This window comes from Glarea lozoyensis, assembly GCF_000409485.1.
Source record: "Glarea lozoyensis ATCC 20868 chromosome Unknown GLAREA1, whole genome shotgun sequence".
NCBI classification, from domain to species: Eukaryota; Fungi; Ascomycota; class Leotiomycetes; order Helotiales; family Helotiaceae; genus Glarea; species Glarea lozoyensis.
Genome location: NW_007360983.1, coordinates 240244 through 254396, shown reverse-complemented (window position 1 = coordinate 254396; position 14153 = coordinate 240244). Strand labels below are relative to the sequence as shown.

The 14153-nt window shown below is 46.7% G+C and overlaps 7 protein-coding genes across 7 annotated transcripts; 2 read left to right on the top strand and 5 right to left on the bottom strand.

Moving 5' to 3' along the window:
• Positions 1–641: 641 nt before the first annotated feature.
• On the top strand, positions 642–1456 carry GLAREA_08736 (uncharacterized protein; the record flags this gene model as incomplete). Its single annotated transcript, XM_008077697.1, has 2 exons — positions 642–980; positions 1241–1456. The coding sequence occupies 2 exons, from the start codon at positions 642–644 to the stop codon at positions 1454–1456; spliced, it is 555 nt and encodes a 184-aa protein (XP_008075888.1).
• A 511-nt stretch (positions 1457–1967) lies between these two features.
• On the bottom strand, positions 1968–3750 carry GLAREA_08735 (alpha/beta-Hydrolase; the record flags this gene model as incomplete). The annotated part of the gene is made up of 3 exons (XM_008077696.1): positions 1968–3396; positions 3455–3585; positions 3634–3750. The coding sequence occupies 3 exons, from the start codon at positions 3748–3750 to the stop codon at positions 1968–1970; spliced, it is 1677 nt and encodes a 558-aa protein (XP_008075887.1).
• Positions 3751–5185: 1435 nt separating this feature from the next.
• On the bottom strand, positions 5186–6514 carry GLAREA_08734 (N-terminal nucleophile aminohydrolases (Ntn hydrolases); the record flags this gene model as incomplete). Its single annotated transcript, XM_008077695.1, has 4 exons — positions 5186–6189; positions 6236–6291; positions 6341–6389; positions 6439–6514. The coding sequence occupies 4 exons, from the start codon at positions 6512–6514 to the stop codon at positions 5186–5188; spliced, it is 1185 nt and encodes a 394-aa protein (XP_008075886.1).
• A 64-nt stretch (positions 6515–6578) lies between these two features.
• On the bottom strand, positions 6579–7230 carry GLAREA_08733 (N-terminal nucleophile aminohydrolases (Ntn hydrolases); the record flags this gene model as incomplete). The annotated part of the gene is made up of 4 exons (XM_008077694.1): positions 6579–6647; positions 6694–6905; positions 6952–7003; positions 7063–7230. 4 exons carry the CDS (start codon positions 7228–7230, stop codon positions 6579–6581), a joined length of 501 nt encoding a protein of 166 aa, XP_008075885.1.
• Positions 7231–7878: 648 nt separating this feature from the next.
• GLAREA_08732 (UDP-Glycosyltransferase/glycogen phosphorylase) lies at positions 7879–9721 on the bottom strand (the record flags this gene model as incomplete). The annotated part of the gene is made up of 4 exons (XM_008077693.1): positions 7879–8063; positions 8122–9106; positions 9161–9296; positions 9354–9721. 4 exons carry the CDS (start codon positions 9719–9721, stop codon positions 7879–7881), a joined length of 1674 nt encoding a protein of 557 aa, XP_008075884.1.
• A 262-nt stretch (positions 9722–9983) lies between these two features.
• On the top strand, positions 9984–10961 carry GLAREA_08731 (uncharacterized protein; the record flags this gene model as incomplete). The annotated part of the gene is made up of 1 exon (XM_008077692.1): positions 9984–10961. One exon carries the CDS (start codon positions 9984–9986, stop codon positions 10959–10961), a length of 978 nt encoding a protein of 325 aa, XP_008075883.1.
• A 602-nt stretch (positions 10962–11563) lies between these two features.
• Positions 11564–13928, bottom strand: GLAREA_08730 (uncharacterized protein; the record flags this gene model as incomplete). The annotated part of the gene is made up of 2 exons (XM_008077691.1): positions 11564–11614; positions 11664–13928. The coding sequence occupies 2 exons, from the start codon at positions 13926–13928 to the stop codon at positions 11564–11566; spliced, it is 2316 nt and encodes a 771-aa protein (XP_008075882.1).
• Between the last annotated feature and the right edge of the window lie 225 nt (positions 13929–14153).

Here is a 14153-nt window from a genome sequence, read left to right as displayed (position 1 = left end):
GGTGCTCCCGTCGCAATCGAAGCTCGACCGCAACTTCACGATGCATCTATCCACGCTCAAGCATTACCTTTCTTCGATCAAATCAGCATATATTCATATATTGAATATCTCATCAGGGGCGCTCCACTCTTTAGGCTCTAGAAAAATCTGCCCTCCACTGCACGCACAGGTCCATTCTCAGCTTCTGAGTAGCCTGCCACTTGAAATTCGGCATCAAATCTACGCCTACGTCCTTCACTTCTATGGAACAGTACAGCACCTTCATAGCTATGACCCTGGCCGTAGGAGCAAAATCAAGCACGTACGCTGCCCAACATCATTTGAGAACTCACGAACTTTGCATCCGTTGAGGGGAAAAGAATGTTTCTGCGATCACCAGAAAGGGATCGCCAACAGCAAGAGCGTACAGGATGGATGGGAGGTAGTGCCTCTGTTACTGAGTTGTAGACAGATGTAAGTGTACAACGTACATCAAGATTGAGTTAATCCGGTCATATAGCTATTTCGAATTTGTCGCATTCCTCTACTCATCCATAACCTTTTGCACTTGGATCTCCACCGCTCACCAACTCCTCGCGCTGGTTCCCGCGCGCCACATAGCTCTTACTCATATTCATCTTATCCTTGGTGTTTCCCATCCCATGTACTTGCCAGCTTCTGATTATTGGCTTAATCATGTTTTCAACCCTACAAGCACCAAAGCCGCTGAAGCTGCGTGGGAAGCTTTCTGGCCTATTTTCGCCAGTTCACCCTCCCGTACTTTGATTGTGGATATTCTTGATTCTGGTATAAGAGTGCCAGAGGAGGCACTATTGGAACCTTTAACAGGTCTCAGAGGCGAGACCATCGAGGTTCTACTGCCATGGCCGGAGGGTTCTGCCATGAGTGGGAACTTTGACGAGGCTGAATTTACAGTTGCAAGACCAAAGGGGGAGGAGCGAATGCTCGAGTTAAACTTCGAAGCAGGAGGGTACACTGGAGTAAGAAGGCGAAGCAACTTCACACGCCGTTTAAGATGGCGCTGATTTGGAAGACAACAAACACGACGGCTGTTTTATATGATTTAGGAGCAAGTGTAAGACTGCATAGGTAAGTAAGTATCTAAATTTACAATCTCGCTGGGGGTTAAGCTCCTAGCGAAAATATTTTGCACTACACAACACTAGCATTTATTACTCGCTGCAGACTTTCTTCCAGCCCGTTCTTCTTATCTCAGCTCGAGTGAGCTCATGTGATAAAGCAACGTGGCGGTATAAGTAAGCAATCGTCACAGATAGTCCTCTTAGGAAATATTTACACATTGCTGCGTGAAAGATTTCCCACCTTGAAAGCCGAGGATACGGATCGCCTGTATGGCTTGATTCAGGAGAAGCGGATTGAAAAAAGAGACAAGAAGGGAAACAATCGTGCAGTTGAACCTCCGGATAAGGCTCGTCTAGGTCAGTTGTCTGATTGAGGTGGAAAGATGAGGCGATTGAGAAGATGGTGTTGTTTTGCTTGTTGATCGAACTTTTCCTGTATGTAAGTTCAGGATGAATCTATTTTGGAATGTTTTGCGCTTTCTTTTTACTCGACTATCTACCCGATATTCTTACAAGATATGATCATATATTTAATTGTGCCTGTAGATCGATCAATAAATGTATAAATGTCATTAAATCGAGCTTACGAGCTTTGTACTATGGTCCAACAAATACGTAGATTTTGGATTAGATCTAGATGAACCTCACTCGTGGTCAGTACTCTAACGTCTGGTTAGAATTATTGATAGCGAAACTCTAACGCTTAAGCTTGCCTTGTTCTTGATATAAAACAGCTTATCATTAGGAACGTAACAAGATGACTATGTCAAAGTGGAGCCTCCCCAATCAGAATACAAGAATACAGACCACTTGCTACGTACAAGAATCAGTAGGATCTTCCCATCCTTTACAGCAAGCCGTGCTGCCGTTGAATCTCCAAGTTCATCAGTACACGGCTTTCTGCCACCAAGCACAGCGCCCGTTTGCGTTACTATCTCGTATCTCGTCGATGTCTGTGACATTAAGCCTCAGAACCGAGGCATCTTGGCCGTACATGTTGAAAGGACGAATGCCATCTGCGCTGGGCCGACCCTCTTTGGCAAAGCTTGTGATGAATTGCTGCAACGCGTTCGCAATGGTCAAGTTAGAGGCGCCCAACGCTATATCGGATGGAGCCCCGCCAGTGTAATACGTGTAGGAAACGTCCTGACCGTGCAAGGCGGGAGGGACAGCGAAAAGATAGGAGTAAGACATGTTACCAGATGCAGTCATCAAATAATTCGTGTTGCAGGTGAAAATGGCCTCTGAAACGATCAAAGCAGCACGGGAATATTGGTCGCGATATGGCAAAGATCCATCAAAAACTGGTGGATACAGAGTTTTGGTGATGTAGTCAAACGTTTGTTGCGGTGCAGCAGGGAAGATGGTTTTTAGGTGCGATTCCAGGGTTTCATCAGACCGAACATATGGAGGAGTGAAGAAAGCTCCCTCATCTGCGTTGTGACCGGCCATAACGGAAACATCCTGGTCGAATTTTCCCTGTGCAAGAAGCTGTCCTGGCTGCAGTGGTACAAAGCTTCCATCCACAACCGGACCATAAGTGTACTGGCCCCACGAGGATTCGTAGGTGACTTGTTGAGCGTTGGCGCGAATGAGATCTTCCGAGGGCATGGTGCGGAGCTCTGCAAGAGAGGAAGTGTTCGTCAAGCGTAGAAAGGCTTGATAAGTGTTTTCCGTTCGGACATTGGACTGAATTGGAAACCAACCGGGACTTTGAGGGATAGCTTGTTGGAAAGGTACCTTGCCTTTGGTGCCGCCGTACGCAGTGATCTGATGCATGATGCTTCCACCGCCTGCACTTTCGCCAAAAACCGTGACACGATTCTTGTCGCCTCCAAAAAGATGGATGTATTTCTGGACCCATTCGAGCGCAAACCGCTGGTCATACAAGCCCACATTGGAAACACCCCCCTCAGCATTGAAAGATGGACCGGCCTGGAATCCAAAGGCGCCGAGCCTATAATTCAAAGAGACGTAGATAACCTCGCCATTTGACGAATTTCCCGACGCAGCAAGCAGTCCAGCAGGGTTGTTAGTTTTACTTCCAATGGTGTAGCCACCACCGTAAATCCACACAAGAACAGGAGCGCCGAAGCCTTGACCCGCGTTTGTTAAAACACTCTCGGGCACGGCAATGTCTAAGAAAAGACAGTCTTCAGACTCGTCGGGACCCGGTGCTGGAACTGTGGTGCTGGAGTTTGCACCAGGGGGTGTGTATGGTTCGCTCGAGTTGAATGGCTGTCCTGTGATGAGACTCCCGAGGAAGGGTAGGATTAATGATCCTTGCCATTCTGGCGTGGCTTGTGGGCAACTCCTAATCTGGTCAGTACTGCTGCAAGAACGTTGCACTAATGCTAAGACCGTGTACATACCTTGGGGTGCTGTCAGTATTGATAACAGATGATCGATTCTCGGCAGGAGCGTGAGGAGGTGCGAATCGGAGATCACCAATCGGAGGTGCAGCATATCGGATGTTGGGAAAGTTGTAGAAGTTCCCAGTGCTCTGCCTTATGTTAGTAAACCGTCCAATATTTGATTATGACATGCTTACATTGAAGTCCGCAGCTCGATAGACTTCATACCCGAGATCGACTTCTGGCAGTGAGGAGTTCTGCGCGAAAACTACTCTAACAAGAGTTGCCACACTGAGAAATAGTCTGAACAACATACTAGCAAGACTAGAGAGTGATGGTAGTCACGAGATATGGATTGATCCGAATGAAGTGGCCTGTACAAGGAGGAAGCGAAGAGGAATAAAGGCACAACAGCGCTTGAGGGCGACATGACACCCCCAATACCTACTGCCTTATATACATTTCTATGATCGACAACCCATAGCACTACTAATAATGCTTGAGTATCCAAAACAAAAAATCGTAGCTTTTCACTGCCGGAGAAACATTGTTAATGACGCGGGGTGGGGTACGAACCCGACTTGTACTTGAAGTAAGTACTTACAAATACTTTATGTGAATAATCTCCCTCTCCTGCATTAAACGAAAGAAGGAAACGTTATACGAGCTGAATCGGGTAATGGTTATACGAAACGGCTCCGATCGCCTCGCTAAATGTCTAGCCTAAACCTAATCAACGAGTCAGGTTGATCCAGTCTCTCACCAGGGTGTGCGTTAATTCATTGGACAGCTTCGTAATATAATTTGGGCTTATTACCTGGACTATCACAAAATTGTGGTGGTCTTTTGATCAGATGATAGCCTTAAGTAGACTTTAATCCTGTCTATTCAGAAGTCAGAAATTCGGTCAAACCAACGTTTTTGTCGATAAAGTACTGCGGGTGTCCAATGAATTAGCGCACGCCCTGGTGTCTGGTCAAGCTTTGCGTATCGTTGGAGTAATGCGATTGGCCTCACTAGCTCAAGATATATACTCGGGCTCATCTCATTTCTGTACTTTTTCAATCTGATTATATCACTCTAACAAGCAGCTATGATGTCGGCAGAGCCCTAAAAGGAACGACTAGCTCATCGGAAGTCAATTCTCGGATGCCAGTCATGCAAGCAGCGAAAGTTCACATGCTACGAAAGCAGGCTGAGTTGTGTGCAATTGTGTTCGCAAAGAGATTGACTGCATCTTCCCTAGCCGTAGTCTGAAGAAAGATGTAGGGGAAAGAGCGCCGAATTCCAAGTTGGTTATTCCAGGATGCAACAGCCAGACTAAAACACGATCGCAACTTGTCAGCTAAATTTTCTCCAATACTCAACGAGAGCGCGATCTATGGCACCTTACATTTATACCCTATAGAACATTCCCCAAAGATGAATAAAAGTTTTCAATTGCTCACTACAAACCCGATGTTCCTCTCGGCCTGAGTACGAAGCGTTCTTCGATTCGCCGTGAGTGGGACTTCCAGGCAATATCAGAAAGCTTTTCATGTCTCGAGAATGTCATAAATCCGCCCAAGACTATACCGCATGAGCCATGCCCGGTGAAGCCTCCTAGCAGGAAAGATCTAAGGTATCTGTTACCAAAGTTCATCTATTCTCTAAAACCTGTTTGTAAAACACTGCCAAGTCGATCTATCCTATACATCACCATCATCTACGCTGACACAGAGTCAGCAGTCTACCTTTCAAACCACGCAATCAACAAGCAAGTCCCCCACTGTTCTTCTGTCTTGGTTCACCAGCCGCCTCGAAAGTGCCATTACCCAACCGTCTGACACCCTGAACAGAAGAAAAGAATCCTGATACCCAAGTCATATTGTGACCCTTTTGTTGTAGACTCTCAACAACTTTTTTGTCGAATCCAAGTTCCACAGTCGAGATATTGGGTAGTAATTGATCGTGAATTCTGCGCTCGTCAAGTGCCTGTGGCAAAGTATGGCCGTGGTCTAGGACGTGCATAATTGATTGTGCTGTTGCCGTGATTATACGACTTCCTCCAGCGGCGCCAATGGTGAGATACATCGTTCCATTGGGGTGCTCTACGATAACTGGTGAGCAAGATGAAAGTGGGCGCTTGAAGGGTCTGATGAAGTTGATTGGTGATGGGACGAAGCCGAATTCATTCGACACACCGGGGATCGAGAAGTCGTTCATTTCGTTGTTCATGACGACGCCAGTCTCAGGCACGATGAGCTGGGAGCCGAACAGCAGGTTGACGGTTGAAGTAAGCGTGATAGATAGTCCAGACTTGTCTGTTGCGACGATGTGAGACGTCCCATGATTTTCTGGAAGCATGTAGTGGGTTGGTGAGTAGTAAGATGGTTCGTGCGTGCGGTCATCAGAAATACGTTCTCTGATTGCCGAAGCAGTCTTCTCTTTGAGCATTTGTTCCTCAAATTTATCCATGTAACTGAAGAAGTCAGGATCGCCGAGTTCCGCTCGGGCTGCATAAGAAAAGCGCATTGCTTCATCGAATCGGTGGGTATTGAGTTCTACAGAATTTGGGTCGCTCATATTGTATGATTCGATAATTTTGAGAATGCTAAGGGCAACAGATCCTCCGCTTGGAGCCCCGCTAGAGAAAAGTTTATAGCCGCGGTATGTGATACTGAGAGTGTTTCTAATAGATACTTTGTAATTTTGCATGTCTTCGAGGGTCATAGTTCCATTGGCGGCTTGAATGGCAGCAACATTGTATTTTGCTGGTGAGGTTAGCGATGTTTGCAGTGGGGTACAGCTTGATCATACCAATATCTCCTTCATAAAAGCCCTTGGATCCGTGATTGGCTATGATTTCCAAAGTACTCAAAGCTGTCAATTTACAGAAGTTTGTCACGACATGATAGCACTTACTTGGCATATCGTTTCCGGGTAAGAAGGTCGCCTTCAACAACGCGAGTGCCTTAACTTATTAGCCAAAAGCGTGATGAAGTGCGAGTTTCAATAATTACCATTTGGTGCAAAATCAATGGCCCATTGAGGATCGTTGACGAAGAAGTCACCATTTTCCAGAGCAGCGATATTCATGTAGCGGATGAGATCGGAAGTCACTTTAACTCAATCAACACCGCTCAAATTAACAAAGTGTGATTTACTTGCCTAGAAATCCATATCTCGCCAAATGAATAGCAGGATGGCAAACTGCTTTCCAAGGAAGAGCCTTCAATAGTTAGCAACTGTCGAGACGTGCTTCGTTAGAGATGTACTCCATATTTTATGTGCAAGTATTCCAACCCTCGCACATCGCCGGGTACTCCAGATGCAAGCCCAGTTCGAACGCTTCCGATCACGTTGTTTTCATACATATTCTCCGACGCAGCTGCAGGCGCAGTTTCTCGGAAATCAATGGACTCATACTGGCCATCTGAGCCTCGAACGAGCATGAATCCACCACCCCCGATGCCACTATGATGTGAGCCTGTCAATTAGCCAAGTTCCAGTGTATGAAGTGATGCTCAACTCACTCACAACGCCCACGCAAAGCGTCGTAGCTACAAGAGCATCCGCCGCATTGCCCTGGAGTCATGTGATTAGTAATTCGTTGTTTATAAGAAAGCCTTTGTTTGGAGACTCACCCCTCTTTTCAGCAAACCAATACCGATTTCACTGCATAGCTTGCTCTCGCTGGATACGGCACCTTGACTGTCCGTACCACTTTCAGCTGCTAAAATGCCATTGGTGCAAGAGCTAAGGATGAGATAAACATAGGCTAGGCATGGTAAATTGAATATTGATCGAGCCATAGAAACTAATCTAATCAGCAATGTATCTACAGACTTGCAGGAAAGTCAAGTAAGGTTCATTCAACTCACCCATCTCTAACAGTTTCGTGATATTGGCCAGAAAATCACCAAACAGAAGTATCAAGGTCTAATCAGTGGGGTTATTCCGAAAGTCCGGATAGGGTGATGTCGTGAGCCAAAATTACTACTGATGAAGATGCAAAAATGGATGACGGCAGCAAACGAACTGCGTCGTCTTTGCGCCAAATGGGATAATTGTTGGCGGTTGCGACTACCGCGACTTAATTTGCGCGGAGTTGAAGTCAATAAGCATTTTAAGTGGGGAGCTCACCAACGCCTTGGCCTTGGTTTGGAAGAGCCCAATCACAGTTGGCACTTCACCGCTATCCCAAAGAAGACAGCATTCGGCAGAACGATTGTAATAGTGAGATAGGAAAGTAGATAGAATCAGTCACCCTTTCCTAATGTTTGATTAGAGATAATCAATCAACGATAATTACAAAAGTAAGCGCGGTGGTGGATGGTTGCACAACGTAAAAGTCACGGAGATCATATCAAACAATATCGCTAGATAACAGGCCATGGAGCAGATAATAAGATTTAGTGTCGCTAATAATGGCAAAAATCAAATTCTATTGGGTATAATCCTTACTCCTTTGACTTCCGTAATTTGACCAAGACCTCCATATGCTTGATCCAACACTTGATAAATTCCTCTTCGGTAAACCTCTTCGCTGACTTCCTCGCCCGCAGTCTCATCTCCAACTTGTCAGGCAGTGAAAGAGCCTGCTCGAATCCATCCGCAAATTCTGTAGACGTCGTTGCATGGAAGCCTTCAGTGAGAGTTAGTAAGATTCGGATTGGCACGAAGCCCAGATAGTAAAGACTTACCAGTTGGCTTTCCATCAATCTCAATGACAATGTCTCGTTTCGGCCCACCACTATTATGGACAACAGAGATCAGACCAGCCGCTTGATATTCGACAACACCAATGCCAAAATGTTCATTCCACATTCCATTTACACCAATGCTAGCCTTTCGAAGCCACTCCAGGATTTCTGGCCAGGAAGCATCCAAGTGGAACTCTACGCTGTCCCTGATTTGAAGTTCGTTCGCCAATAATCGGAGTTCGTAAACACGTTTGGCATCACCGTCATCGCGAACACTTCCAATGAGCACCAGTTTGGCGTCTTCTGTAGCAGTCGTCTTTGTTGCCATGAACTCAGCAAAGGCAGCCATTATGAGTTTGTGATTCTTCTCCGGTCGGAACTGTGCAATGTATAAGAGCACCTTTTGCCGATCCTCTTCACTTTCCGCCGAGACCTCAACCTCCTTCTCAAGCTCCTCTACTGCCACGGGTGGATAGACTGCCACGGCCGCCGAACGCTTAAATTCTTTCCTCCACCCACCCCACAGCGAATTAATATGTTCCTGCGTCCAGGTTGAGTTCGTCATGACAACGTCGATTGATGACCCAACGAAGGAATATAGCTTGGCGAAAACCTCCCAATAAATCTTCTTTGCAGCCCCTGCTGCACCTTGTCCTTTTCCTGCATTAACACCTAGTGTTCCTGTTGAAGATTCCGGATCTAGAGAGCTCAACATATCAGTAGAGATGGTAGGATAATGAACGTAAGCACCAGTTGGCACATCTCCGAACAAAATCTTACTAAATCCAAGCGCAAACGCATATCCCATTGTGTCCAGGAAGATATCGGGCGGAAGCAGGGAAAAGGCGTCCCAAGCTAGCACAAGAGATCCGATCGATTGTCCCAAGAGTGTGAAATGTGGCCAAGATGAGGCAAGCACCCAGGAGCGGGTTGTGAGGTACATGAAGGTGATTGTGGGAGGATGTAGATGGATGTTGAATCGATTCTGAAAGTGCTTGTCAGCCAGCATGTCAAACTGCTCTAGCAAGGAGATTTCTACCTTTACTCGGGCCAGTATGGCATTCTTGTCGACATCATGGTCTCCCGTGTAAACTATACATTTAGCCTTAGGCCACCTCCTCTGTGTCGCTCGAATTGCTGCCCATAGTACTCGCTCTCCACCACCACCAGCGTTGCTAATTTCTTCAATCAATATCTAGGTCCAGAGATTGTGCAAGACAGATAGTACGCACCAGAAAGGGTGGAAGAATCCGACTATGCCGTCCCAGTCCCTATCCGGAGCGGCTCCTCCCTTCTCATCCGCCAAATCAGACTGCACGTTTTCCCATTCGTCACTGTCTCTCCTTTCCTTCAGTCCAGCAAGGTATTCCTTCTCTTCCGTCTCGACCAAGTCGAGAATCTGTGCTCTCCGTCCAGCGGTCTTCTTCCTCAAATAATACCCAACTATGCTTCCCAAATAGAATACGAGCTTCGGACCAAGAAGTATGAGAACCAGAGGAAAGAACCCGAGTATGGAGACCGAAATTATACTAAACCATTTGGACCCGAGTCCTAGTGTCCACATACTAGCACCGTCTGGCGTCGTACACATATCCGCCATGTTTTCAGGTGTTGCGGATTCCGAATTTCAAGCTCTAGAAATCGCGAGGTGTTACCTTTCTGCAGGAAACACCTCGGGTCACTTGGCGTGCAGCGCCGACGTTTGATGGAGCTTGGACCACTTTGGAATGTCTCGGGAACGAACTTCAGATGATCAACCAAAACGCGACAACAACATCATGAGATTCACCAATTGATCCAGCTTCTGGGCGAATATAGTCCGACGACCACAAATCTTGATCACAAGTACTCGATCATTCAATATGCCACCACGGCCAAACTCGAGGGCATTGCTTGCTCGCAACCCCGTGCCGAATCACCTGCTTAGAGCTTTCCTACAACTCCCTCCAAGCTGTCGCGCTTTTCACGCTTCACCACGACCTCAATTCCTAGAAACAGTCATCTCGCCCGCTCATGCCCTTTTCGAGGGCATTCATTCCGTGACTGGCCTGCCGTGGGCGTTTGCCATTCCACTCACAGCTCTTACTGTTAGAACAATCCTTGTCCTCCCGCTCACCATATACACACGTCGCATACTCCAGAAACAAGCCGAGCTTGCCCCAGTCGTCCAGGCATGGATACCTCGATTGCAGAAAGAAGCGAGGACTGAAGCTGGGCACATGGGTCCTGTGGCAGCACAGGCAGTGATGTTGAAGAAAATAAGACGGAAGACGATTGAGGTTTATGGGCGATGGGGCTGTCAAAGATACAAGAACTACCTCGTACCACTTCTGCAGCTTCCCATATTCTTGACCGCTATGGAGTGTCTACGAATGATGTCCGGATACAACTCGGGTCTTTTAAGCATAATAGCTACAAGCTTAGGGGGTGATGCGGTGGCTCTTGTCGATGTTGAAAAAGGACTCACGTCTTGGTTCACGCCGAGTCTGGCAACAGAAGGTGATTTATGGTTTCCAGATCTTACAAAGCCGGATCCTGAATTACGCTTGCCTTTCATATTCTCAGGAGTAATGCTCCTGGATGTCATGTTTTGGAATAGAAAAGGCCACACGCCATCGAAATGGTCAACCAGGGGTAGGAGGACTCTAGGAATAATGGCATTGGCCGCTGGACCGCTGCTACTTAATCTTCCTTCTTCAATGCTTTTATATTGGATCTCCTCTAGTATATTTGCAAAGGGTCAAGCTTTCTTGCTGAACAAGCTGATGCCACTGAAGATCGTCGCGCCTTGCAAGCCTAAGAAGCCCTTGCGAATCGGAACAGCTATGACGAAGTTCTGAGTTTACGCGGCATGTACGATACTGTTCATTGATACTTCATAGTTTTTTCACAGAGGAGCACATAGTACAACTAGTGTCTACTGAGGAGTGTCTCTATGTAAGAAAATTCTGACTCCACGTCAAATTGTCTCATCTTCAAACTCTCTTCTTCCCCGCGCCACAATTTTGGAACCTCATAATAAACCTTACTCTCAATGAGAGTTCTTCAATTCGGCTGACAAGAATTTGTCATTCACACTTCTACAACTATTTTCTTTCTTCGTGCGATGGCGATTGGTATCTCTTACGCAGAGACAAATACTACAATTCAATTTACACCATGCTGCAGTCTTACACTCTCATCTGCTTCGCAGACAGCTTTTCATGCGGACTACTACAGGCAAGCTTTTTGTTATCAAGGCTCAGATTGGGACCGCTTCAATGAGTTGTTTCACTCTCACAGCGCTAGCGCGGCTGTTGCCCTCGAGTCGTGCTATCTCGATACAACAGGTACATCATACCATTTGAACCCATTCTAATTTTTCGTTTATGATGCTGACTTCCCCAGGTGTATTATCCTCCATTACACCTAGTGGTTTATCCCATTAGAAGTCTCTGGCTTCCTACCCCAGCCCAAACACCTGTATAGTTGACTTTATTATCCTTACTATACCCTGAAATAGTATCTACAAAACACCGGAAGCAACAGCCTCTTTGTCTTACAAAACCCACATCGCCCTGAAAACCTATGGCAATATTACTCTTCAACCAATTATCCTGCAGTAATGCTATATGCGGGATCGGTTCTTGACCGTCAGGAATGTTCAGTATCTGGTCCATAGAGCTGTTGGAGCTCATTGACCATTTAATTGCTACATCGCTGAACGTGTACGGATGTACTTGAGCTTTGTGTTCAGCGTGGACCTCGTGGTTGCACGAAGGATGTTGTGTATTTACAAGTCCAAAGTAAATATCGGAGGGGCTTAAAGCCCGAATAGAGCCTTCGGTGCGGACCATCATCATTTGGCTATACAGATATTCGGTTTTGGGGAATATGGCGTACGTTATATTGCACGATGAGTCATCCACTGAGCCGCCAGACACAAACTCTGGTTTCGGGCGCTCCTCATCGCCATCATCCCCCGCAAGAGTATCCTCCGATGCAACTACAGCCCACTCACTTTCAATGCCTTGGATATTACCACGGACTGTTTGGACTCCCCACGAAGACTCCAAGTTGATTTCTTGGTCGAAATTGAACCATAGAGGGACAATTGTCATTGGTCCTGCTTGCCAAAATATAAGCCTAATGAAGGTGGTGTTAAGCGCGAGGTCAAAAGGGAGACCGGTGATTGCAGAAGCTGCTAATCTAAACCATGTTTCCCATTGAACATGGTGTGTTTGAATGAGATCTACAAGCAAATGCATAGTGGCTTTAACGAGACTGAAATGGGACTCCTCCCCCCTAAGGTTTGAAATGTCTTTGGCACCTGCAGCTTCTGCAAAGGCGTTTCCCAATAACAACATGATCTGTGTAAACATATGAGTTTGAATACAACCATCATTAAGCCGATCATATTGTAGAGTCCGGAACCCTCGAAAGTCTTGCTTCTCATTCGAATCACAACCACACTCACAGCGGTCTCGAGCTACCGCCAGTGCGTCCATAACATCCGAGAACCGCAAGATTATCTCATGTGCCGGATATTCGACGCCCCCTCTCCTGTCCTTTTCCGGTCTATCAACGTCGTCCAACAAAAAAGCAAACGGCACTATTTTATCGTTCCCGAGGTTCTGTTGAAGAATTGTTGGACTTGTCCTCACCCACCACTTGAATTTTCTACCCTCTTTGTCGTTAAGTTTGAATCTGAGAGCAAGAGGGGTTCCATAGACGGTGGTATCCATCAGGGATGCAACAATGCGTTGTGCGGAGCTTAGAGCCATATTTAGCTCCTTTTTATTCAAGGAGAGATAAGTTCCACTGTGAGGATTCATGAATCCGTATAACGGGATACGAGTCCCAGACGTGAAAGATCCCCCATGATCGTGGAAACCTTTATTCCAAGCTGTCTTCGGGTCTATGTCGAAGGTCGAGCCATATCGTCCACCGATTCTAAATCCCAGAACGTGATCTGTATTCCTACAGCTTTCGGAATTCGTAGTAACGAGACACTTATCCACTGGGATTTCCACAACAAAAAATGTGAGAGTCTCAGGCGATGTTCCAAGGACCTTATCGAATACCAATTTTCCTTGCATGCTCACTGCCAAAACCCCGTCCCAGTGATTGTAAATCCAACACAATAGATCAGCCGCGAAGTATTTTACTTGCACAACGATATCTGTACCACTTCTTTCCTGAATACTATGAACAGCGCGAGCGAAATCTTGAGCGACCATACGATGGCCGACAAACTTCTCAAACTCCTCCGGAAGAGGACTGATTTCCAGACCAGCGTTCACAGTATGCAAGTGAATACTATCCGTCATCTTCTGCACCACTGCGTGAATTTGCTCTTTGGCGAAAAACAACCTCGACTGTCTGCTCTCATTCGGATACGCTCTCATCAAGAAGATATCAATAAAAGTCTTCTCCACAGCCGCCGGTAAATGATATTTCAACATCACAGCCTCAGTAGTAGCAACCCATCTCAACTCCTTATCTCTTAAAATCGTACTCCCCAACGCCCCCGGCATAACCAGCTGCAGACCAAACAGTTTACTCGCACCAATCTGGAGCTGTGCCAAAATCACCTGGCCGTTGGTGTTTGGATGCGCGAAATCCTGGTACGCGCGCATGGTCTGGAGAAATGCTTCTTCATTCAACCGTTCGCGGGCGAGCCATTTGACTACTTGGATTCCGGCGGTCGTGCTGGCCTCTGCTACGAGGCTGATGAGACCGAGTCCGCCTGCTTTGCCAACGGCGGTTGCGAGGTCCATACCGCGTGCGGCGGCGGAGACTTGGGCGGCGGCGAGGGATTCTGACATTTTGGGAAACTGCAATAACGATAATGAAACGAGCAGAGGTATGAGGACCTAGGTTTAGAAATCTTCATGGGAGTGGTTTTGATCAGGCTGGCGAGATCGTTTAGACCTGCAGCCAACCGGGCGATCAGGTCGTACGGGAACTGGTGGCTGAAGTTTTGGACCCCAAACCAACATCATCCTGTATGAATGTAGATCTTCAGGTATATAGCCGTCCTGAACTGCTAT